At 41.0% G+C, this 25638-nt stretch overlaps 3 protein-coding genes across 3 annotated transcripts; all 3 read right to left on the bottom strand.

The window, feature by feature from the left end:
- Positions 1–1314: 1314 nt before the first annotated feature.
- On the bottom strand, positions 1315–4219 carry LOC111236704 (nucleolar and coiled-body phosphoprotein 1-like). The gene is made up of 2 exons (XM_022765541.1): positions 2742–4219; positions 1315–1763 (listed from the first exon to the last, which is right to left on the bottom strand). Exons 1-2 carry the CDS (start codon positions 3877–3879, stop codon positions 1753–1755), a joined length of 1149 nt encoding a protein of 382 aa, XP_022621262.1. The 5' UTR covers positions 3880–4219; the 3' UTR covers positions 1315–1752.
- A 3162-nt stretch (positions 4220–7381) lies between these two features.
- Positions 7382–14159, bottom strand: LOC111236743 (zinc finger protein 292-like). The gene is made up of 10 exons (XM_022765593.1): positions 14015–14159; positions 12095–12240; positions 11003–11084; positions 10685–10820; positions 9583–9785; positions 9262–9398; positions 8979–9120; positions 8582–8863; positions 8136–8424; positions 7382–7395 (listed from the first exon to the last, which is right to left on the bottom strand). Exons 1-10 carry the CDS (start codon positions 14138–14140, stop codon positions 7382–7384), a joined length of 1557 nt encoding a protein of 518 aa, XP_022621314.1. The 5' UTR covers positions 14141–14159.
- Positions 14160–14966: 807 nt separating this feature from the next.
- Positions 14967–25145, bottom strand: LOC111236694 (cystathionine beta-synthase-like). The gene is made up of 15 exons (XM_022765519.1): positions 25029–25145; positions 21536–21839; positions 21074–21180; positions 20657–20791; positions 20466–20545; positions 19568–19772; positions 19340–19431; positions 19033–19158; positions 18864–18948; positions 18673–18778; positions 18269–18346; positions 18028–18162; positions 17802–17910; positions 17176–17260; positions 14967–15850 (listed from the first exon to the last, which is right to left on the bottom strand). The coding sequence occupies exons 2-15, from the start codon at positions 21829–21831 to the stop codon at positions 15717–15719; spliced, it is 1773 nt and encodes a 590-aa protein (XP_022621240.1). The 5' UTR covers positions 21832–21839; positions 25029–25145; the 3' UTR covers positions 14967–15716.
- Between the last annotated feature and the right edge of the window lie 493 nt (positions 25146–25638).

Here is a 25638-nt window from a genome sequence, read left to right as displayed (position 1 = left end):
GATAATTTTCTATTCTGGATAAAAACATGGATTCTTTTATTGCTGCTACACACACTTGGCAGTAAGCTTCACGTGTTGGCTTGCAAACCTTTATATTGATAAGTTGACAGTGTGGCAAAGGTGAGGATTTATTGATCCGTCGCCTTGGGGTATAATTGAATTTTTTCTCTTCCTTTGCAGCGCATTGCTGTGTCTTATCTGTTGGCAGTGCACTCATGCGTTTTATTTCCTACTGTTGGAATACACTGCCAATTCCTCAGATAAAAGCATGCACTTCGCTGGTATATTTTGTACCATTGGAAGGCCAACAGAAGAGAATCCATTTGAAATAAGTTTTATTTTTTCAAGAACAAAATATAAACTTGGCTCCAACAACTCCTTATATAATAAGCCAGTGAAACTCTTCAAATATTTACAAAAGATAGAAAATAAATCATAAATAAATATAACCTGCTGCTGCTCATGAAAGACTGGTGCGGCCTCCCAGTAAAACTGTGGCAGTTTGACTGCCACATTTCTGTTTCTCTCTGAAGGAATCCCTAAAGACAACATTCACCCTAAAAGAGAAATCACAATGTTCCAATGGTCTTGGACAGTTCAAGATAAAAATGAAAAATCTATATTTAAGTGAGAAAATACAATATAAGACAGAATGTCAGCTGCTCCACCGACAGCAAATAATAGATAGAATATGATTAGTGACAGAATCCAGCAAAGTATCTCTGGGATACTGGCACATCTTGTGGTTGGAATTTGTTATTGCTAAAGGAAATACAGCTTGATGGATGTGTCCTGGAAGTGAAAGCATTTCTTGAGACTGTACAGTGATAAATACAGTGGAACAACTCTGTATGTATAAATCTGTCTGTTGCAAAAAAAGCAAACATTATCATCTTATGTTTAGCAAGAGGAAGAAAGAAATCTGATGAGGTGCTTGAAATGGGTGCACACTGACCCCTACTGGTTAGTCATAATGAGGACAAGCAGCTCAGTCCTAATCAACCCCACGGGGAACTTTGTATTAGAAATACAATTAGTATTTAAACAAGAATTATACATAAAAACTTCCCAAAGAAGACTTTGATACAGCAATCTTTCAACTTTCAAAGTTTAGACTACATTATGTTTTTAACCTTAGGATGTTAAAATAGCATGAAGTATTATTGTACAATTCCCATCACTTTGAGAGTTTAAGCAGAAAAAAGATTAACAGAATATCTTATGAGAAGAGTGCAAAAAGCAAACGATGTCATATTATGGCTTACTGATGTGAAAAATATGTATCCTAGTGAAAGCAGGAGCAGCCTTGTCATCTAGCGTCAGTTTTTTTTTTTTTTCACAGCTTTCAAGAGTCCAGTCTTTAAGCCACAATACTCAATCTCCATACCAGGTGAAGCAGCTGGAAACGACACAGCGGTTCCAGAGCAGGCACTTTAGTACTAGCTGTTCTGCTAACAGTCTGACTGGGATTCAGTTCAGTAGTCTTTTTACCGACTGGCTATTTGATGTGTCCCGGCCGCTCCCGGGCCTTGTGTTACAGGCACATGCTGCAGCAAAAGTCAGAAGACCCTCTCAGTTCCCGGTCTCCTTGGTTAACTCCTGATGCATGAGTCTTTGCCCAAAATCATGAACGAGTCATTCAGAGAGCAATCATCTGTTGAGGTATGATCCATCCAGGAGCTCCATGCAGGTCCACAGGTCACTCTATTATGCATCCCAGACAACAATCCATTTTGACTTAAATAGCCCTGTTCAACTGTTGCCTAAAACAGAAAAACACATGAAAAAGCATAATGACACAGTTGCAGATGATTTAACAATTTAAACTTCTGTGTTTGTATTATTTATGAGTGTACTGGCCTGAATATAAGACAATATTTTCTTCTGTAAATTTGACAAAGTGGGCGCTGTTTTATTTCGGGACCACACAATTACGTATTCACAGCTTAAGTTATATTTAAATGGAGAGATTATGAGTGTAACGCTAGCTACTACAGAGTGTATGGGTTGATTGTACCCTCACACTGTGTCTAAACAGGAGATGTGGCGTGAACAGAATGCTAGCAAAGCAGCAGCAGCTCCAGGTCGTTGGACCCAGTGAGGCCATTTCAGGGTGTTTTTGGAGGCTTTGTGAGGCCAAAACACAATCCCTGCAGTTGTGTGAATAAAACGCAGGAAAAATGACTTTAAGCATAAAAATACACTTTAGGTCGTGCAAGAGTAAATCACAAGCTGTTATGCAACGTGTGTAGAGCTAGACTAAAATAGGGCTGTATCTGTTCCATCAGACGGATGACTGAAAAACATGTAGACACAACACGCTAGTTTAAGTCTGTTTGTTGTGTGACTACAGTTCGTAGGCCCAACAAGTGTTTAGCCCAGTTGAATCTACAGGAGAAATAAATTCCTCACGAATAAAAGAAAAATTAGTCGGAAGCGCACCTGAACGACAAAGAAAATCTTACCAGCTGCTTCCGAGAGCCTGACAGGAGAGTGTGTGAGTATGTGACTTATGAACAAGTTTCTGTTTCACTTTACCAGAGAAAAGAAAAAAGTATGTGCTTATCCTTGGGCTAATTTTATTTTTTCTCAGCACCACTGATGGTATTTCGGACAAGGAGATGGTTGTTTTTTTGTCATGGTTGTCTTGTATTCAGATCAATACGATATTCTTAATGTCTAAGTGTGGTGTATTGACATTTTCAATTTGAACTATTTAACAATAAAGGCTTCAGACTCACCCTCGTCGTCAGAGTCAAACCCAAAGAGGTTTGAGCACTTCTGCAGCTGGAGATGACTCTGCAGATCCTCAGCACTGTTAAAAGTAGCAAAACAATTGGCACATCGTTGTCTCTGCAGAGTTGCTGGAACAGGAGTCTGCCCAGCGGGGGGACTTCTCTGATACGGCTGGAAAAGTGACATCTCCTTCCTCCGTTTTGGCATGGTGATGTACTTCTCATCAAGGTAAGCTGTAGGTGGCAGTCGCATGTATGGCCTCTTACTATATTTGGCAAGAGAGTCCTTACACATTGTAGATTTTAAATCTTCACTTGCCGCTTGTCCATTCATTATAACACAGTTACCAGAGCTGCTAACTGCAGATTGTGGTGTTTCCGCTGAAGTTTTTCCCTCCTCCATCTCTGCTTTGGCCTCAGTGGGTGGTTGGACTTCAGTTTTTGATTTTGCAGGCTTCTTAGATGCTGGTGGAACACCCTTATCTTTACATTTTTTCTTGACTATCTTTGTGTCACCTTCTTTATGAATATTCTTGCGCTTCTTATTTGCTTTATTGGGGTCAGGTTTTTTCATATCATTAGATTTCTTTGATTTTTTTGTTACTTTCTGCGTTTTCTCTTCAGTGGCAGTGGATGGAGAAGTCTTTGCATTTAAGCTGCTGGTAACAGCAAGCATGGAGGGACCAGAGCTGTCAAGTGTTGCATCTGAGGCTTCTTCCTTAACTTTTCCCTCCTCATCAAGAGTGCTCTTCGCTAATGCTGCAGCTGTTTTGGTCTCATCCTGTTGTTGGACTATGGATTTTGACTTGGCAGTCTTTTTCAAGGCAGATGTTTTTCCCAGGTCACTGCATGGCCGTTTTTTCTTGACTGTCTTTTTGTCCCCCTTTTTATCACTATCTTTGTGCTTCTTATTTGCCTTGCCTGAGTTTGAAGAAGCAGTTTTAGCATTCTTTTCTTTATGTCTCTCTTTTTTCATGGTGTGTGATTTCTTTTCCTCTGTTGTTACCTTCTGTGTTTTTTGTCCTGATGTGGTGGGTGGTGAGGCTCCCTCATTTAAGCTGTTGGGTGGTGCAGTTGCTTCATTTAAAATGTTTGCTGTAGCAGCAGGCACTGTGTTACCAGTGCTGTTTTGTGTTGAGTCCATGTTTTCTGCCTTTGCTTTTCCATCCTCCTCAGCAGAATTTTCTACTACAACTGCTGCTGCTTTGGCTTCAACTTGTGGGACAGCAGATCTTGCCTTGGCGGTCTTCTTTGAGGTGGACTCTTGTTCTTTGAGGGGATATTTTTTCTTGACAGTCTTCGTGCTGACTTTGTTATTTGTAACCTTGTGCTTCTTTGACTTGCTGAGGTCTGACTCAGTTTGGCTACCATTTTCTTTAGGAGAGGAGCGCTTTTTTGCTTTGTGCACTTTATTTATTTTGTCAGTGGTCACCTTCTGTGTTTTGTCTGCTGTGGTGGGGATGACTGATTGATTTAAACTGTTATCTGTTGCAACAACTGTAGAGGTGTTATGCGAGGCCCCCTTTTGTTTAACATGACTCTTTTTCACTGATTTCTTAGTCTTTGATTCATCAACTGGTCTGTCTGTAGTTCTGACTACATTTTGGTCCTGCTTGCTCTTTTCTTCTTCTGCTGCTAACCTGTTGCTCACATTTGAGTCCTCTGCTGCTTTAGGTGCACTTCCAAGTTGAGTAGGCCGCTTCGAATCCTTTTGTGAACCAGTTTTTTCTTTGTCAGTGTCACTGTTTTGACCAGTGGAAGTGTTTTCATCATGCACAGTTTTCTTTGATTTAGGAGGACGACCTCTTCTTGCAGGACCTTTTGCATTTACCTTGATCTGCTTTTTCTTAAACTTCTGCCTCACTTTGCTGTTGTGTTTTAACAATGATGATGAGATGACTTTGTGGGTTTTGGGAGCTGCCAGTGTTGTATTAGTTACTTGCCCTTTTCTTAACGTCTGCCTTACTCTCAGATTAGGAACAGTAGGCTGTGCAGAGGTGTCTTTGTTGGAGAGATTCTTTAAGACATTTGAATCCTTTCCTGAATCCTCATTTCTCTCCTTCAACTCCGTTTCCAACACAGATGTTCTGACATTGGAGAGAGGAGGAGCCTTAATGTGTTTTCTTGATGACGAGTTATGTGTAGCCTTTCCTCTTAACTTACGAGCAGCCTTTAAACTCACAGTCTTATTTACAGAAGTAGCATCTTTTGGCTTATGATCCCCAATTTCTGCACCAGTTTGCTCTTTTGTGACCTTGTCTGGTTTTGTGGGTTTGGATGCATAATGCTCTTTTTCATGAAGGTTTAGTGCCCAGAGACAAATAAATAGTTGAGAACAACCAGGGAGGCAGCACACTGCCTGCAGCGGACTGTGCCTCCGGGCGTGGCGTCTCATTTCCATTCCGGTTTTGAACCTGGCAGTACAGCCCTGATGAAGGCAAGGATGCCGAGGAGTGATTCTGTGTCTTTCAACATGGTGCTGAAAATGTTCGAAACTCCACAAAACCCTCATGCAAATAGAACATCTACCGTTTCCGACACGGAAAGCCAGTTCTAAGGGTTTGAGCTCACCATTGTGATCTTCCAGAGCATGGTAAAGGAGTGCAACACGGTTTTTCGATAAGTCTGTAAACCAAGCACATCCATCCACAGGACAGCAAACTTTCTCTTCGACATCTTTCCCAATTTGTTTTGTGGCTGTTGTTTTGTGGACTGTCTCCTTCATTTTATCTTTAGTGGAACAACCAAACTCTTTCTCTACCTGAACTGAAGATGCAGAGGAGTACATCTCTACATGTTGGTTTTCTGGCAGCTCAGGATTCTCAGATCCATTACTTGTTCTTGCTTGGGAGATCTCCTGCTGCATAAGCGGCTGCTTGGCTTCCAAGTCCTTTTTCACTGTGTCGACCTCTTTCTTTTTGCCAACATGCCCATTTACCTTATGAACAGGAGTTTCTCTGTTAAGGTGCTTTGATGTGTTTTGTTTCTTTTCTTGTAAAAGCTGACCATCCACTGGCTTGTCATTAGATCTTAACTTTCTGGATTCAGGTGGGCTTGAATCAGAAGACAGAGCAGATTTCTTTGATCTCCCACTACTACGACGACCTTTGGCAGAGGTTTTAGGTGTGGAAATATCTTTGGACTCTGAGACCCTGTTTTCTTGGACTTTGTTACCAGCTGACTCTTTGCTCTTCTTTAGCTTTTCTATATGATCAGAAAGGTGCATCATGGCCAGGAGGTCATCTTTGAACATCGTGCCACAGAACATGCACTCGTCTTTACGATAATGGAACATTGCATGTGCTACAACACGACTTCCCTTAAAGACCTTGTTGCAGAAGGTACAACAGAACTCCAACTTGGATTCCTCTGATTCTGGTGGTGTTTCCATAGCCTCACTGTTCTCAGGTGTTTCCAGAGCAATATCGTGAATTCCTCCTTTCACTTTCCTCAGTTGCATATCAGCAACTGCGGAGGCCTCCCATTCTGGTACAGAGCAGCTGGAGGGAATCCGTACTTTGTGAGGTACTTTAGGTTTACCTCCCGCTGTTGACTCCTTGGAAGCACTGTTCTCTGGAGCTCGCCGCTTTTCATTCTCACAATCTCGAGCAAGTGCCTCAGGCGCAAGTTCAGTAACCATTTCTGTTACTAATGTCAGAGCAGATATGTCATTTATACTGTCCTGGTCTGTTGGTGAATAAGTAGCCTGAGTCTCTGATACCTTACTTAGAGTGACAATATTTCCTCTGGGGCTTGTGTCCTTTTCACAAGGAACATGTCCTCTCGAGTCTTTGGATAAATCCTCTGTGACATCCGCCTCAGCAATGCTGTTGCTGACTGTGGTGAGCACCTCTGTGTGAGTGTCTGCTTTTTCTTGGGCCACAGGAATTTTACCAGTTTCAGCCTGAAGGGAAAGTGACTTGAGTTCTTGTTCCCCATATATGAGAACATCGTGGGAGTGAGAGGCTGTGGGATCTGCAGCGCCAATGTTAGCTGTATTGGAGCCTGGAGGGATTTTATCAGTAACTATCTTCTGATTGTTGTCTTCAGTTGTGGTCTGCGACACCTCGGCTGAAGCTGTAGTTTTTGAGAGGTCTTCTACAGTTTGAGCTTTAGAGGCTTTATCTAACCTTGTATCACTCTGTGTCACTTTACCTGCTGCTGGGGTTTGTGAGGCAATAGTTACTTTCATTTCAACAGCAGGTTCTTCGCAGAGCTCTGTTGATGAAGCTGCGGTTTGAGCTTGCAGGACCTTATCTAACCTTGGGGCTTCTGTCACATCAGCTGCATTCTGTGATGCAGTGGTAGCTTTCATTTCAGCAGACTTTTCATGGAGCTCTCTTGATGAAGTAATGGAATGCAAGACTTTTGCTTTGCTTGGAGGTTGAGGGACCTTGTCTAAAACCTGGGGTTTTGTCAGTTTTGCTGCTGCTGGTGTCTGTGGAGCAACAGTAACTTTCATTTCAACAGAAGACTTTACAGAGAGCTCTCTTGCTGCAGATGCCTTTCGTGAGACTGCTTTTGTAGTTTGAGCTTGAGGGACTTTTTCTAAAACTGGAGATGCTGTAACTTCAGCTTCTGTTGGTGTCTGAGAAGAAACTCTGCCTTTCATCTCAGGTTTTTCACAGAGCTCTCTTAGTGGATCTTTAGGAGGACTTCCCTGCACAGAGGAGCGTGTGATTGTTGACACTGAGCCGTGAACATTCGACCCATTACCTTTCCCTTTCTGCCGCCGAGCATAACAGTGCAACTGTTGTACAAACATTGCTGCATCCCGTGCTCTAAGAATAACCTCTTTGCGATGTACAGTCTTCACAGGTTGTGATGTGACAGGAAGCTTCACTGTGGGTTTGTAAAGAAGCACTTGGGGGAAGCCTCTCTGTCTGTTGCAAGTGTCCTCAGTAAACGTACCCATCAGTTCATTGTCTGGTAAGGAGAGCTCAAGAATTACTTGTGGAGGGGTGGCTTGTTTAAGACAGTCCAAAGACAATTCTCTCTGGTGCTTGTTGTTTTCCCTTGCCTTTAAATGAGAGTGTACTGAAGATTTGAGTTTTGCATTATTCTTGATCTGACCAGTTTCAGATCTCTTTACAACAGGAGACTGATGATCGTGTTTTTGATGTTTCAACCCATGCTTTTTGATCTTCAGAGGAGCACTGTTCTCTTCAAGAGTTCCTGAGTCTGCCAGAAGCCACTTGGGTTTCCTAATTCTCCGTTTTGGGGGGTTCTTCTCTGAGAGTCGTGTAGTGCGTCTATGTTGTCCATACCCAATGGCGACATTGTCCTCTATTCTGTCGAGCTGCCAAAATGAACGCCTCAAAGGTTCAGATGAAGTTTCCTTCAAAGGTCTTGATCCTTGGGTGCCTTTCTTCTTTACATCAAGATTTAGTCGTGTTTTGCCTGGGCCCACTTTCAGTCTTTTGGATGCTGTGTCAGTGTCATCTTTATGATGTCTGTCCTCTTTATGGTGCCGCTTCTTTGCTGCTGCCCCTTTACTGCCTTTCTGACATAATGATGTGCTTGACCGGAAACCAAGCTCTTTGGTGCAATAGTTGTGGATCCATTTGTCCTCCATGATTTCTTCAAGGGCAGCACTAACCACTTTCTCACTCATCAACTTCAAACAATTGGTCCGCAAAGCAATGAGGTTCCAAAACTCTGGGTCAAAATAGAGGTCTTTCTTCAAGACCTGAGGAGAGACAGAAAAGAAAATGTTTTAGCACAACAATATGGAAAAAATAGCAAGCAACAATGTTATGTACCAATTCTGTACTGGTCATCTGAACTGACTGAGAAACCCAAAATATGCTTTTCCTCTCATGTGATTTGTAACAAAGAAGCTCTACCTGAAGCATTTCAAAGCGAACATGATTTCCGATGGGATTGTTCTCCACGTGGTACTCCTGATCAGGATGCATGTAAAGAAGGTACACCATCTTGTAGGCCTCAACAGTGCGTTCGAGGAAGAAGACGAGAAGAGCACATGCCCGGGAAACCTCCAGGTCATTGGGAAGCAGGCCAGCAATGGTTTTGTAGATTAGGGACTTGGTAATGACATCACAGGGAAGGCAAGACTCCAGGGCATTAGCACAAAGCTCCACGCAGAACTGGATACCATCTTCACCCAGCTAGCAAGTTACAAACAAAGGAACTGATGAGATCCTAAAATCTTAATAATTCAACTCATATTATAAAAAAATATCAGCTTATAAATATGCACTTCATTTCAAATTTCTGTCTCACCTCTTGCAGTATGGCTCTGATGAATGGGAAGATTGAGTTGACATTAGTGGCAGACAGCATCAGCTGATGACTCTCCTCAAGTAGAGCATCCTTGGATGTATTCAACCGACTATGAAGTTTACTCCATATAAAGACAAGATCACTGCAAAAAACAGAGTGAATGATTGTTCTTAATGCTTGGCAGCTATGATTTTTGTAGAAATTAGAAACCCCTAAATAGACCTCAGTTGATGTTATACACTGACATCTTATTACATTAGAATCAAATTTTAAGTTTAGTTACCACAGATAGTACATATCTCCCCTGCGGAGCTGCTGGAAGAGGAAGGATCTGCTGAGGGCTAGCAGCAGGTCGTCTTTTTCCTCACACTCCAAACTACAGATGATGTGAACTGCATCTTTACCATTAAAGTCATCCATCTGAAAGGACAGGAAAATCAGAAAATCACAGGTACTATCAGTTTAGCCCAAAAGATAGTTCTCATAAATATAGTGAACATGTGGTCTACTTATGTCGCATCCAAGCAAAATTCAGACAGAAAAATTCTCGCCAGTTGACTGAAAGACGCGCTACTTTTATGCTTACAACGGTGACTCAACCCACCTCTTTACGTAGGCGGTCATGCTGTGACGTTTTGTAAAGCCACGTGAGGTAGACCTGGAGGAAGAACAAGTGTTGTCCTGCTGTGGGATGCCGAGCACAACACTTAGCCAGGGCCATGGCCTCACTGACCCGCTCGCAGGATAAAAGGTAGCGCACCCGAAGCTCGAAGAACACCGGCAGCTCAGAGCTGATGCACCCATCCACTACAGAAAGGCCAAGTCACAAGAGAGACAAATTAATGCTGCAAACATTAGCAGTAATTACAAGGAACAACCAGAGATAATGGAGTCCAAATTTTAGAATATGACTCCGTATGAGACATTTAATGAAGATGAAAAGAATAAATTTGATATAAAAATGGTAAATGAACTGCTATGTGCTACAGCAGCTGAAATATTTTTTTTTAACTGAGATAAAGTGAAATTAAAACACTGAATGGACAGAGATGGCTTGTAGTTACATGTGGCTGACATGTTTCAGTGGTCAGAAAGTGTGAGATGAAGAGAGACAAAAAAACAATTTACTCTAACCTATAATGACAAATGACAACTGCAAATTAATGGTTTTAATGATTCTCCAAATCCACGGTTCAGGTCAGACCTTGATTTCTGAACCAGGGTGCGGTTCATGCCTTGTTTTTGTTTTTTTTAATCTTTGTTCCCATGCTGCTGACTTGAATGTGGCCAGGGCGTCTGCAATCTGAGAGTTATTATCCATCTTGAGCTAATTAAACTAGCCTTACTTTTACCGCAGGTGTGATCATTCGATCATGATTGGACCAAAATAGTCACATAACACATGCAGTTGGCAGACAATAAACTAGGTGTAATGTGTAACATTTACATAATATACGTCTTTCCCTATCTCTAAATAGAATTATAATTTTGTGATTTACATGTGTTATAGTGTTGATTATGAAATGAAAATGAGTTTTGTTTCATAAGTAATGTAATGAGAGCTTAACAGGCTCCACCTGCAGTGGGTTGGGGTTGGTTTCATCTTTCAGTATCGTGACACAAGATCATGGACGTTTCGATCATGGTTTCCGTCTCGCTTTCAGAATCATTATAACCCTACTACAAATGTTGAATCTTTTACCCACCTTCATTCTGAGGTAAACTGGACTCACTGAGGATTGCCTGTAAGACTGAGCTGGCCCAAGGCCCGCCACCCTGAACCAAACACTCCACCTGAAGTAAGTGAACATTCTGATAACTCGCAAGGGCCAAATGACATTCCTGGAAGAGGGACAAGGAACAAAAAAAACACTGATGTATTATGCTAGTACCAGTATTTTGAAATAAATTAAATTAAATTAACAATAATGCTCTGAACGGTTAGGTGTTCTGTGAAGAATGAAGAGCTGTAAAATGAAGTAATAAAATGTCTAATCTTTGATTCATCTGCACTTCAATCTCACCTGGAATGTAACAGTGAATTGTTTCAGTGGCTCCTGATGGAAGTCATCCAGGTCAAAGAACAGCAGCAACTCAAAAACACTCCTGTGACGACATCAGAAATCACTGGCCTCCATCAACAAATCCAACTTTTAAAACAGTGTAAACTAACTTTATACATATGAGCGGTTAGCCCAATTCACAGAAATTCAGTTGTTTATATGGATCTAAAGGCAGTGGTAGTGGAAAAAAGGCAGTGGAAAGCAGTTAATTGGGAAACTGAGGGAAACCCTGAGGGATAGAGGATGGAGGACAGAGAGTTTACGGATGGAGTAGGGTCAACAGCTGGCAGCATGCCAGGGGTTTTCCTGGCTCACAAATAGGTTTGTGTGAGCCAATGAACACAATCAACTTTCAATTCCATAAACATTGCCACCAACAGCCCAGAAAATGCTAGACCACTTCAGATGTGGCTGACAAATATATAAAAACAATATTTTTTTTCCTGTGTACTATGACACTGGTACTTGTTATTTTATAATACCTGTGTGTTTTATAAAGATAGTGTATATAGTTGATGCTTTGTTAATGTCTAGTGTGTATTTTTTCCTGGCAGTGTGTGATGTCTGCCAATTGCCTAATGGGCTGGAAAGAGTTAAGACTTACCCTAACTCTATTCATAAATAAACCAATGTCAAACTTGGATAGTGAAGCAGAATTTAACAAAGCAGTGATATGATCTTTCTGGCACTTCTCGCATTGAAAGTTTTGAAACTCAGAGATGGTGGCAGGAGGAGTTGAGATAGGAAAGCCTGGGGTTGTAGCTCTCTCAGTAGCACATTGTTCTGTTATCACCTACTAGAAATTCAGCAAGTTGTCTTTTGAGGTGTATCACAAGTTACACAATCATGTCTGGCACATGTTTATGTGACTGAACACCATGGGTGTCTATCACCTGCCTTCCACACTGAATAATAATGTAATAATAATAATAATAATAATAATGTAATACCCGAAACACTGTTGTTGTTTTAAAGCAGTAAATAAAATCTGTGGCTATTACTTTAGTGCGCAAAGACTGAAAGCCACCTCTTTGGGGAGGTCTGTGTACTCACAAGGCCAGACTACTGAGTGTGTGGAGCACATGATCACAGTTTGATGTGAAGGAAGTGGAGGCTCGAGCAAAGTAGCAGAGAGCTATCTCAAGGATCCTGAGCTGAGGCAGTGGCACCTGCCAGCGAGAAGTGTACTCCTCCACCAGCTGCACAGAGAAAAGGCGAAACAAAGATAAGTCAAAAACAAAATTACAAGGACAGTTAACAGTTTGTATCACTTAGCCTGTTTTAAGTTTGTGGTGATATTAGATGTTTTGACTGCAGTTATAGGCAAGCTGACGACATGTATTAGGCCTGGGGGAATTTATGCAGTGTAACCAATAAAAACCAGTTAGAGCTGCAACAATTAGTGAATCAACGCAATATGTAATTGGCAACTAGTTTGATTATCAATGTTTTATACCATTGCAAATGTAATATATTTGGGTTTTGGACTGTTTGCAAGGCTAGACAGGACATTTTAAGACTTCAAAATAAACAATTATAGAGAAAATAATCAGCAGGCTAACTGATAATGAAAAGATAGCTAGTTGTAGCCATACTACCAATACCTTCATTTTGTATAACATTAAAACCCAAGAGAAAACAGAAAGCTACCTAACTCACCGATTACCCTACAGCAAGTAACAATCATGAGTATGCCTGAGCCACATTTTTGTATTATATTGCACAAATGAAAACACTCATTGCACAGTGAATGCAGACCAGACACATCCATTATCTTAATGGGAACAGTTATGTCTGCAGCTTTCCCAATAGATACACTCTTACTACAATGCACAACTATGTAAGGGCCTGTCTGCAAACAAAATGTGGCATTTAGCGCTGCTTCACACAATATTTACAGTTGACCTGCAAGATCATTAAAATACAATGAGATTATATTGACATTTTATAATGTGCTTATACATGATGAAAATCCAAGACATCACTCTTGTGCACCACTGCAATCCCTTCAATGTTAACTGTCAACAATGTTATTTTCAGGCTTTTGTCTGATCTGTGTATCTTGTTTCCATCATCATCCATCGAAGCGTCACAACACTAGTTTGGCAGCTTAAACTGTGTTTATGTACTTAATTAAACTAAAATTTAAGTTTTAATGTACCGTCAGTAGCAAAATAAGAATTTATATGTTGGACTGTAGACTAGACTATTTTCCACTGTTAGTGAGTATGCTGTAACCTTATCTGTGAGTCTTATCTGATACAGTTGGATATTTACCTGCAATCCCCCCACAACTGACATTAAATGCACATTTACACGGTATAAACGTTAAACGTTATAATAGCATTATGACATTTTCAGGGTAGAAGGACATCTGGTTATCCATACTTCAACAAAACATGTTGTTGTTGAGGGTAAAGACAGCTCATTAAAAAATTTCGAAGTTGGGCTTTGTAGAAAACGCTTGATAATGCAGGCTACTAATCGCATAGCAACCTCTAGTTAGACAACAGCTACGAAGCTAACATATTCATTAGTAGTTAAATGGTTACAAACGCGTTGTTTGGCTGCAAAAAGTTACCCAGACGGTGGCTCAGTTTGGTAAACATTCAGTGTACTAACTAAGCTAACTTGCAGGCAAATTCTGGGCTAGGTGGCTCAAGCGAATAGCCGAGTTAGCTTGCTAGCTAGCTGTACAGTGAACAACCATTGTCAAGATATTAGTAATTTACTGAGTGGGACGCTTCGACAACATCAACTGAATCTGAGACTACATTATCGGACGTAATGTACAGAGGGCGTTACTGTAATGTAATTGTTTTTTCAGGCGAAAGCGAATAAGCTAGCTGCTAACGAGCCTAACTGCTAATGCTAGCCATGTAGCGTCCAGTTCTGGGGGAGGGGAGTCGGCTAACATATATGCTCCTATCTTCGACAACAAGCCTGTCACCAACTTCAGCCACGGCTCCTTACCTTGCAAAAGTCGGAGCAGAACGGTTTACTGTCGGCACGCAACTCATCACTTGAGTGGCGGCTTAACAAACTCTGTAATTGTGTCTCTAGCCCCTCTAACTCGTACACACTGCCCTCCTCCGCCATACTGCCTGTCTAGCCTTGCTCGTAGCAGCTACCACACAACATACATCTCCACGGTCAACGACTTGCATTGACAGCGCTGATTGGATACTGCTAACGCACAGGGGCTCGCTCCTTCATAACACCAGAGTACGCCGAAGGAGAGCTAATTAGGGCGGAGTCTTACATACACTGCTAATCAAACGACCCCAATTATGCCCCGCCGACACGGTGCTACGAGAAGACTATTACATGCGCCACAAACCACATGGCAAACACAAACACTGTGAGTTAATGACTGTTAATATTTGCGTTCACGTCCCATTGTACAAACTAGGAAATATGATTAATGCAGCTGTTAGAATGATTTTGGTGTAAAATTGTTATGAAGTATTTAACATAAATATAATTACTAATAATTTAGTCTAGATTTAGTGCAGATTTAGTCTATCTAGAATCACCCTAAAATGATTAAAACAGTAGTTCCCAGCAGTTGTTTTGAAAAGAAGAAAAACTGAAATTTTGATAAAGATTTGATTTAAAAAGATAAAAAAGAATAAACAAATATCAATAATAGAAACACATAGATTTCTTATCCTTATAATATTCTTGTGAGATTTAAGGGACATTGTTTAAAACTACCTAAGCAAGGCAAAACCTAAATACATTTCATGCTAAGATGTTTTTAAATGCTACTGTAGCATGGAAATTGCATTTGATGCTAAATATGTCCCTTTATAATAATAGTGCTCTGAAGATATAAAAAAATATCTCCTTGCCCTTCAGGAATGAAGGTATGAAGTGCAACTTTGCAATATTCTCTTTACAATAACCGGGAAGACTGTTTAGAGACTTTCTTTAAATTTTATTTAATCATACACATTCATGAAGGAAAAATGATGCAATAAAAAAATGTTTCTCCTAGACACAGCCAAGAGTAAATAGTCACTTTACACTTAATTCACAGACATTATGCTGAAACAGGAGAGGAAAATAATACATGATTGTTTTAAGAAATCTGATTATATTCCACATGTATTTCTTCTTGTGTACAAAGACACAAAGCACACAGTGAGTGACATTGGAAAGATCAAATGCTTATATACAGCAACTGTCTATTTGTCTTATCTTGATGAATGAGATGAATGTGGCTTTAATATTATTCTCTTATCTCTAATGTTTGATGGGTACACAAAGCTGCAGTGAATCAATCATGTTCTTTTCCGACAAATAAAACAGTAACACAGAGGCCTATATTCAAAACCCTGATACAAAACAAAAAGCTTTCTATAAGTTACAAACTTACAAAAGATTGCTTTGAACACTACAAGCAGATATAATAAATCATAATCAAATGCCTCAAATAAGTAATAACATAAAATGACTGAATGGCACAACATACTTTACTCATTATACTTTAAGACTTAAACATAAAAAAATGAATCAATATTTTTTTTAAATGGAAAAAATGCTAACTTCAATCAAAAACTTCCCATTTCTTATTTTTATTTTTTGCTACCTTTCAGACATGTCTATTCATCTTGTTATAGTAGTGAATGAAATATACAAGCGTGTCCTGTGTGTGTTTTAGTCTGCCAGTTCAATTCAGCTCGTCAGTTGACTCCGACATTGATCGCTCTCTCCTTTCCCGCCCTGTGACGAAGTTGAGCAGGTCGACGGCTGTCACCACGCCGAAAACCATCTGCTTCAGACTGGGAGAGCCGTCTGTCAAGTCTGGTGGAGGAGCAGAAGGGTTCAGAGGGTGTATTTGAGAGAACCACCACACTTTTATATTGTTTTCACAATGATCTGTGATGCCAAATTCAATGCTCAGAGATTAAAGATTAAGATTAAGATTAAAACTCTGTTGAAAAGTGGTTTTGTTTGAATAAAAACAAAACCTCTAAACAAAACCAGTTTAGTGTTTGGTTGTATGTAGGAAATGGGACCGATTCCACAGCAGGACTCTAAAAGGTCTCAACTGTATGGGCCTACTGCCTGTACACATCTTATGCAATTGGTAATAGTCTATTTAAAACTACAATCCAAAAAAAAGAAAGAACAGCATTAGTTCATTTTTTTGGCCACTTGGGGGCAGTAACCTACAGACCATATTGCTATATCATCACTTTCTGTTAGTGTGAGGAATGTTTAGCAAACAGTTGCCTATTTTCACATCCAGCAAATATGAAGCAAGAAACATCTGGATCCATGTGTCTGTCCATGTGATGAATTAAAGTCAAATAATCACTCTCTTTTAGCTACATTATGTTCACCAGCTGGTTACATTTGTGCCAAACTCTTTTTGTGCAGCTTGGACACAATCAAACTTGGCCAGTGGACTCATAAAATGTGTATAAAAGCAATAACACAATATTTAAAGGTCAGTCTGTGTCCATCTTTAATCTGACACTCCTCCGGTGGTCATTATAAAACAGCTGCTGAAGGGAAGAGGAAGCACATATAAATCCTGCAGCTTGAGAATTAATTTCATTCTGTGTCACTGACTTTTATTCAGTGATTCCACCGTGTAATGACGTCAGGTTGCACTTCATGTTCAGATCCAGAAAGTCTGAGTTTGCCAATATCTTATTAACCACTTTGAATCCTGGACCAAAAACACACAAACACTCTTTGGGATGCTCGCGCTTCAGCTGGACTTTGACACTCATGTATCAGAGAGGGATGATCAGCGGAAAGTCGAGCCCCTGAGCCAGACCGATGTTAGCTTAAAAATGCGGGTGTGGCAGAGTCCCGGGTTCATCAGCAGTCAACAGTGTGGCCTTGAGAAAGACACTGACCCCGCATGTGTACACTCAGTCTGAGTTGCTGAGGATAACAACACTGACCGATTGATTTATGGCATTTATGAGAATACATGTTATAAATCAAAGATATGACTGATTTATGCAATAATTAATTACGTTAATCTAAGCATTTAGAGTGACAGTTTTGTCATACCACCACACAGGGGTGCCAAAGTTCTGACTCAAGCAAGACACATAAACCAAGGAGGTGTGTGTGCATTTGCATGTTTGTGAAAATGCTGTAGTACTTACATTGGATCTGTTCATGTACCACCAGCGCAAAGTGGTCAGTCTCCAGAATGCGGGATAGCTTTCCTAAATTGTCAGTGAGACGGATCTGTGAATGGAAATGAGGGAATGTGTTGAGATTGCTAAGAGGTGAATAAATTCATCATTAACATGTTATCAAAAAAATCTAAGTAGCACATGCACAAGGGGGCTATTATTTATCTGGTGAGATGGAAATGTATCAAAGTTGTCAAATATGCTTTTAACAGAAAATACTCTGTAATGCTGATATACTTTTTTTCATAATCAGCCAAAAGAATTTCATGAATACAGATTTTTAAAATACATACTTTCAAATCTTTTACTGAACTCCATTAAACGTATCACAGCTGAACCTGGTCTTGTCTCATATCCTGACTTGCTGAAATCTCTCTAGTCAAGTCAGTTCAGAGCCTTTTCACCTGGAGATGCTCCCCTGAACTGGTCTGCCTCATTGGCTCCTGCTCTCAGCCAATCAGAATTAAGAATTTAGTCTTCAAATTCAGCCTATAACTTGTATGAAAAACACCACGAGGGGATCTCTTTGTCACATTTGGACATTTCCCTGAATGCAGCAGCCATGAACAGACATGTTTTATTTAGTGTCTGACCTGTTTGAACTGCTTGTAGAGCACTTTGCTGACCGGGTCCGACAGCTTGATCTTTCCTGCCAGAATCGAGGCCAACATGTTCCCCAAAGTCACCATGCCCAGGATTAGCCTGCACACACAAACACACACACACACACAGGGGTTGAAGTTAAACCTTTGATACTGTGATACAACACAATAGGACCAAACATGATCCAGACCTGCAGTATTTCAGCGTGACACTCACCCGGCCTCATCCACCACAGGCGCCTGGTCGAAGCCCTTCTCCTTGAGGATTTTGATTGTCTTCTGACAGGTGACGGTTGGCAGGACGGTGAGGGGGGCGGACAGGTTCAGACCCTGCAGCTTCAGGTTCCACCACCTGACAGACGCAGAGGAATGAGAGGGTTTCACACAACCACACCCACACACACACACACACACACAGACAGAGGAAAATAGAGAATAAAGCCTTTCATCACACATACCATGGTTTCTTCACCATGAGGTCCTCCTCCCTCAGGAAGCCCTTGTCTACCATCCACTTGTCACTCAGGAACTTGGACCTTGAGGGTGAGAAATAGAGATAGTTTTTAAACAATGAGTACAAACTAAATCAAGTATTTGCAGCCACAGTCAAATTTCATGTCGCCTCTAGTGAGTGTCTTACAAAACAGATTTTCTAATGCACAGTGCGCTGGGAAATGTGCTGCCAAAACTGTCAAAGAGGAAGAAGAATGCTGCAATTTTCCTCAAGAAACTAAACCCCAAACGCGATTCGACAGCAGGAATGTGTCAGAATGTGACACGAAATGTTTTTTTTTTTCTTTTTGAGCTGAAGATGATGAATTAAAGAATGCATCATCTGGTTATTTGGATGTGGGATTCTCACATGTAGTTGCGGATGGAGTCGGGCAGGATGACCACACAGCGTTGGCCCTCCTTCAGCTCTTGGGCCACGTTCACCGCTGCTGCCATGGCCGTTCCAGAGCTGCCTCCTGTTAGAGCAAAGAGCAGGAAGCTGAGTTGGCTTTTCCTCACACAGTCGGAAAGTTGGTGTCGGTGTTTGCACGGAGCACTTACCACACAGCAGGCCCTCATCTCTAATCAGCATACGAGACATGTTGAAAGACTCCTCATCATTGGACTTGTACCAGGTATCAATCACCTGGAAAAAATTTTAAAATTAATGGTTGTGAGTCAGGTAAACAAAAGAAAAGGAAGTAAGGGGGGGACAGTTCCTGGAACTCACTGATCTGTCGAGCACGGTGGGGATGAAGTCGTACCCGATGCCCTCTACCTCATACTGGGTTTTATCGGTCTTGTTAAGCTCATCAGGCTCAGCCAGGATGGAGCCCTCTGGGTCGACTCCAACAATCTGCACACAACACACACCATTCATAAGTGGCTCAGCAGTTATTCCACTTCAGACACTTTCAGCCAAGGCTAGAGTGAGTATGAAATTAATCACAAAAGCTGTGCTACTTTCAGACTCAGGAGCATAATCTTAGAAAAAACACTGACTTGTCCTCTTTGACTTCTGGACAGAGACAACTTACTTTGATGTTGGGGCATCTTTCCTTCAGTTTGCGGGCGATACCTGTGATCGTCCCCCCTGTGCCTGCTCCTGCCACCAGCATGTCGATTTTACCTGTTAAAAAAATAAAGATATGAAGAATTTTCTTGATTGTTTGTCGAGCAAATCTGGTTTCTGCTGAGAGTTGTGAGCAAAGTCAAAGCTATGTCAAAGGTATTGATTTGTATTATATGGTCAAAGATCTTTGTACCATCGCACTGCTCCAGGATCTCTTCAGCTGTGGTGTCGTAGTGAGCCAGTGGGTTGCTGGGGTTACGGTACTGATCCAGGATGTGGGAGTTGGGGATCTCGTTCTTGAGGCGCCAGGCAACGCCCACGTGGGACTCTGGCGAATCAAAGCGGGCGCTGGTGGGTGTGCGGACAATCTCGGCTCCGAGAGCTCTCAGGACATCCACCTGCACAAAAAAACACCAAACAACCAGGAAAAACAGTCAACAATCTATTGTTGTACGACTTCAGATTTGGCCTGTTAAGTTGTACCATAATTTTGCCAGATACTAGGTAAGCTCCATATGCACATAGATGTGCAGCATGTGTCATTTAAGGATTATATACCAAGACCCTGTACAATCACTGTGGCAGGAAGGTTTGGACAGCCTCTCCATCTCCACCATGAACAAAATACTGAAGTTCAAATGCAGCTTGTAATGAACATAAGCACTTGAGAGGCTTGATACACCTGCTGAAATAGAGTCAAACCTACTACTAAACAGGTGCACTTCACCTGTGTTGAAAAGGGCAGGTAATAAAGACAAAGAAAGACTCATTTCTGCAAGTTTTAACTTCAACTAACTGACTGAAAAAACATGTTCCGTTATCAGGCTTCCATGTGGGCATTGAGGTTAAACCATAAAGGCTTTGAAAATGAGTCAGCAGCTTTCTGAATTCATTAGTTGAAAATAAAATTTACATTTAAAGACAAAAGATGACTCCTACACCGTTTTTACCATTTGTCTAGGGGACATGAACGCACCACAAGAGAATGAGAGTCAAAAATAATCAAATAGAAATATGCCAGTTCGGGGAATTGCTAGCAAGTGTGTCCCCCCTTTGACAGAGTGATAGTTTCATTCTGATAGAGAACTCACCTTCTCCATGCTCATTTTCTCAGGCATGACAATGATGCAGCGGTAGCCTTTCACAGCTGCAGCCAGGGCCAGTCCAATACCTTAACACACATATACGAGCACATTTTATAACGCTGCTGCTCAACACCTTTAAATACCATTCCTCGTAGACACGCATACATTCCTGAGTAGAAACACATGCAGTTAATTACCAGTGTTTCCAGAGGTTGGCTCTATAATGGTGTCTCCAGGCTTGAGGATCCCGTTTCTCTCAGCGTCCTCCACCATCCGCAGGCTGATCCTGTCCTTGACACTGCCGCCAGCGTTGAAGAACTCACACTTGGCCACTAAAAAAAATACACAACGGAAACATTTGTTTCAGTGTCACATTAAAAAGGCATTTTGATAAGAGATGATCCAAAAAATGAAATACTGAAATGCAATCGATGCTGAAATGCCTTCCATTCATAAGTGAATCATATTCTGAGCTGGAACATTTGTAACATCTCTCGCCTCCCTACTCACAAGTTTACAAGTTGTCAATGAGTGAAATTGTACTAACAGTCACACCTTCGGCCTTATCTGAGAATGTGTCTTGGCTTGAGTGCTTGATTGCTTGAGTGACTCACATATTTCACATTTGAGTCCAAACGCTTTGGGGATCTTGTTGATGCGTACCAAGGGAGTGTCACCGATCCTGTGCAGGATGTTTGGGAGGATGGTCGGAGCAACAGCTCTGAGAGGAGAGAGAGAGGGGGTTTCAGCACTGTCTGTGCATGTGGATACACGGCAAAGTTAATCACATCAACATCACTCGTTGTTTTAACTTGTCGAGACTAGTGTGGGGTAATAACAGTTGCTGCCACTTGTTTCTCTGGTTTGAGGAGTCTTTTAAAAACAAGTGTTTATGTGTCAAGTGTCACTTCTCAGTTATGTGTTACAGCTGGGTTTCACTGGTTTAAACAAACAATGGTAACTGCCATCTGTACAATAAGTTCCAAACAAGTGTTGTTTGGTCAAGCTGGATTTTTCACTGCAAATCAAAACAGTTTCATGTGTCACAGCGTTAGAGCCTTGAACATCACACTGACCTTGGAACTCGTGTGTGAGGAGAGTCGGCGTTCGAGGCTCCCAGGCTCCATTTGCAGCGGCTGGGAAGGTCGGGCCGGATCCATTTCCTCTCGGGAGAAGTGTTATTTGTGTTGATCTGAATGGTTCGGGCCGTCTCTTGGGTGTCCCCTACCTTGGGTAGCTTGTCAACCCCGTTCAGTGGGAAGGAGCCCTCCCGGAGTTTGGCTTCTCCGTTGGTGTGGTTGTGCAGCTTGGCAGCGTGGGGGCACACTGGGCCATTGACAGTGGTCTCTTTGGTTGAGGGAACTGACGGCATGGTTTAGCCTGGAAAACACAGAGGAAACAGGATTATGTAGTTACCTGTGACATTTTCTCCATATAGATAAGATTGCTCCTTAAGGTATCCAGGACTGATGTATCAGAAAATTAACAGAAAATTTCATGAAAAAGACAACTTTTTCAACTTCTTCATTAAAGATACAAACAGTCAAAATGTACATTAAATTTAATTCTAACTATATTGTTACATAACACAATAAAAGCAAAAACCCAACACTGAACCACTCCTTTCTTCCATAAATGCTGAGTCATTACCAGCACCGGCAAAGCTCTGTCATGCTGGGAAATTTGGCAGTGCACTTTGCTGTTGTTACACCCCCCCCACCCCCCCACCCCCGCCCATTGCAGGTGTCACACCTACACATATTCATTATTACTTGACATTTCACCTAGTCATGATGAGCAAATGATCATGCTGTAATTACAGAAATTGAGAGTAATGGGGAAGGAGGACTGACTGGCTGCTCAAGTTGTAGTTAGTATTGCATCATTCCTACACTATAGAAAAAGGAACAGTGACATTTCTTAAGAAGGTGATGGGCGCTACATTTCTGAAGAGGAAAAGAGATGAAATGTGCAGGCAATGTGCCTCGGATTATCTTTGTTTGTGAATGTAAAACTAAAGTGGCTCAATCATTGGTTGTTACCAGCTGTAAAATGTTGTAAAAGTTGCAAATGTGTAACTAAATGTTAACTGAAATTCAGTACTGCGAGGCGATAAATAGTACCAGTCTGTGTGGTCCAAAGAGGGGCTCTAAGGTGGGTCAGTGACTTTAAGACAAGCTAAAGAATAAACATCAAAATTGTAGAAAGGTTGATATTAGTTTCAGTAATAAAAGCCGCCCAGAACAGGAGCAGACAGTTCGTCTTGCAGGTATAGACCTAAGGTTTGGCAAACAACGAGGACTGAAAATAGATAGTGACAGATTGTGATGGGCCTTTTCACCAATTACTGGCATTTTAATGATCAATTATTTAATGCATTAATTGAAAAAATAATGTGCAGATTATTCACTAATGAAAATAATCAGCTGCAGCCCTACAGACAATATTTTTTCACAACAACAAAAAATCTGCTGCCTCCCATCCTTTAGCCTATCAGCATCTCTGTTTGACGTGTTAGCTCATCCGTTAGGTTTCTCCACCATCCAGCTCATATGAACCTTCACTAATACACAGTGCACACAGCGGGGCCAGCTGTTGAACCGGGGGCCCCTCTTTGACTCCACCATGAGTTCAGACAGTGTCCACACAGTAAACCAACTACATCTTCTTAAGCAAACAGCTCTGCATGGGAGAGAAATCTGGTCCAAGATATGCTGCTTTGGAGTTACAATCACACTTAAAAATAAGAAATGAACACAAGAATACATTTATACTTCCGTCTGTAATCCTTACGTAACTTTCATCAGCTATCGTTTTCGGTGCCTATCTGAAAGTGTAAGGTTTTAATCTCCTTTCCTGCCCACATTCAACGCTTGGTATCAGATGATCTCCGCATGCACTCTTAAGGTTACACTGGCGACAACGGCTGTGGAGAATGTGGGAAGAGAGTAGGTGATATGTGGGTTCAACAGGGCAACATGATCCTCCGTGAGAGCACATGCAGCCCGGAGTGCACGGCAGGAAAGACTTGAAAGAGGATTTAACGAGGAGAAACTTCAATTTGTTTAATACGCCACACTCAAGCCAAGAATCCAATCCTCAAATACCTAACAGGCTGAAGAAATACAGTGCAAAATCACCTGATCTGAGCCTGGCAACATCAAACCCAGTCAAATGAAAAATCCCTGTAACAATCTTACCATATCAGACTTGGTTATCTGCTTAAGTCGTGACATTTCTAATCTCCTTTGGTATGTACAGTGCTGTAGCCATTTTTTGTTTTAAATCTCAGCTTATTATAAATTGGCACAAGTGTTGCTCAGATCACTGCTCTACCAGCAACAAACACAACCAGGGTATCCGCTGGTCAACAGCACCAGAAGAGCAGCCTATAGATACTCACTCAGCCATAACAAATGGTCGGCCAAATGTGAACATCAGGAATGCTGGGCGTAGAAACACAATGTAAAACTGTGGACACATACACCTGATAATAGGCAGGTATCCTAATTATGATTACCTTTTAATTTACATGCAAATCACCATGTTTGACTTTATGGTGATGCTCACAGGTGTGTAATGATAACGATCATAAATACTGAAAAGATAGGTTTATAAATTGACAAGTATATAACAGCAACAATATTAGTAACAAGAATACTAACAATTCTTGTGTCATCATTCAAAGTGTCATCCTTTTTTTAGGATGAATAATCTTTTTCAAACATAAAATACCAAATTACCAAAGTTTCCAGGCTCTCAAATGTGCAAATGTGTTGCTTTCTTACATTATAGTAAAGAGTATTTTGGGGTCTGGAATGCGAAGATGACACCCTGTGCTCCAGGATACTATGATAAGCATTTTGCACTGGTTTCTGATGTTTTACAGACTGAAAATGTATCTACTAATCGGAAAATCTTTTGACATTTTAATTATTTGCAGTGGAGAACCAAAAATACCAAAAAATAAAACACTGTCAGTTTCTCTAATGTGAATTTTCGCAGGTTTTCTTAGCTATATATGAATAACTTCTTCTACTGGGACATTGGGACTGACATATCACTGTTGTTTGACATTAAATTGAGCGATTAATCGATAAAACAGTAGGTCACTTGATCGTTAGTTGCGGCCCTACATTGTCTACTATGTGCTTTAACGTCTAATAGATATGCAACAGGGAAGCTATATGACAGAATAAAAAAAGCTTAATTCAAATATTAAAGAATAAAACGGCAAAATTAAAACGAAATAAAAACTCTAAAGGAAATTACACACGATTCAGCACTGACCGGATGGATGACAAAAAATTGAAATACATACTCGTATAATTGACATTGTATAATTTCATAGAAATAAAACATATTTCGTTTATAGTCTGCAGCAATTAAACGAAAAAACCCCAAACCAAATTTGCTGACAAATAGCCTATCAAATATCTGCACTACGCAGTTTCAATATTGCATCAGACATCTGCATTCAGCCACCAAATGTGAAATACCACGTGTTTTAATGTATCTATTCTACGTTTCTTCAGCTAACGGTTCCTCTACTCGTCTGTCCCCACTCACCTGACGACTTTAATGCGGCCAGAAATCTGTAAGAAAATATATAAATAAACCACGGAGGACTCCGATGTACACAGCGACCCTGAACAACACCTCGGAGTGAACACCCTCCGACAAAGACAGCGGCTTTCGTGACGAAACACGTGGACCAAACGGGGAGGACGTGGTCAAAGTTTCACGGCATCCTCCCATTGGTTACGGCGAGGGCGTCTGTTTGTTCCACTCCACCAATCAGAGCGGAGATTTCTCAATAAGGGTTTGGGAAAACGCTGTGTTAAAGTTGTCTGTACCATCTGTTTACCTTTTATTGACCAAACACGTACTGCATGGGCTCCGACGCATGTGACATCTTGAACACTTCTCATGAGTGGATATTATTTTCAAAATGTTACTGATATGGAGACAAAAAAAAAAAAGTTTTTACAATATTTGAATACGCTTTTTAATTTTGTCAACATATCTTGGAGTTATGGTGATCTCAAACTACTTTTAACTATTATTAAATCTATTTTAAAACAGCTGTACTGTTTCTATCATTAAGGAATGTATGTGAACTTTGAAATAATACACATAATTGATAGATTTCCATACTTTTCTATGGCTTTACCTATCA

Source organism: Seriola dumerili, unplaced genomic scaffold, assembly GCF_002260705.1.
Source record: "Seriola dumerili isolate Sdu_G_001 unplaced genomic scaffold, Sdu_1.0 BDQW01000716.1, whole genome shotgun sequence".
NCBI lineage: Eukaryota > Metazoa > Chordata > Actinopteri > Carangiformes > Carangidae > Seriola > Seriola dumerili.
Note: the sequence above shows the minus strand (reverse complement) of the source record. Positions and strands in the feature narration are given on the sequence as shown.

What these genes read in the sequence shown, in the direction of transcription:
- LOC111236704 (XM_022765541.1), bottom strand. Translation starts at nt 3,879, where the DNA reads ATGGACTCAACACAAAACAGCACTGGTAACACAGTGCCTGCTGCTACA.
- LOC111236743 (XM_022765593.1), bottom strand. Translation starts at nt 14,140, where the DNA reads ATGGCGGAGGAGGGCAGTGTGTACGAGTTAGAGGGGCTAGAGACACAA. An exon ending in AATTCACTGTTACATTCCAG is followed by an intron (nt 10,821 to 11,002) that starts GTGAGATTGAAG and finishes TCCCTCTTCCAG; the next exon opens with GAATGTCATTTGGCCCTTGC. An exon ending in GGAGATATGTACTATCTGTG is followed by an intron (nt 9,121 to 9,261) that starts GTAACTAAACTT and finishes TGTTTTTTGCAG; the next exon opens with TGATCTTGTCTTTATATGGA.
- LOC111236694 (XM_022765519.1), bottom strand. Translation starts at nt 21,831, where the DNA reads ATGCCGTCAGTTCCCTCAACCAAAGAGACCACTGTCAATGGCCCAGTG. An exon ending in AAAGATGCCCCAACATCAAA is followed by an intron (nt 19,159 to 19,339) that starts GTAAGTTGTCTC and finishes TGTTGTGTGCAG; the next exon opens with ATTGTTGGAGTCGACCCAGA. An exon ending in AGATGAGGGCCTGCTGTGTG is followed by an intron (nt 18,779 to 18,863) that starts GTAAGTGCTCCG and finishes TTGCTCTAACAG; the next exon opens with GAGGCAGCTCTGGAACGGCC.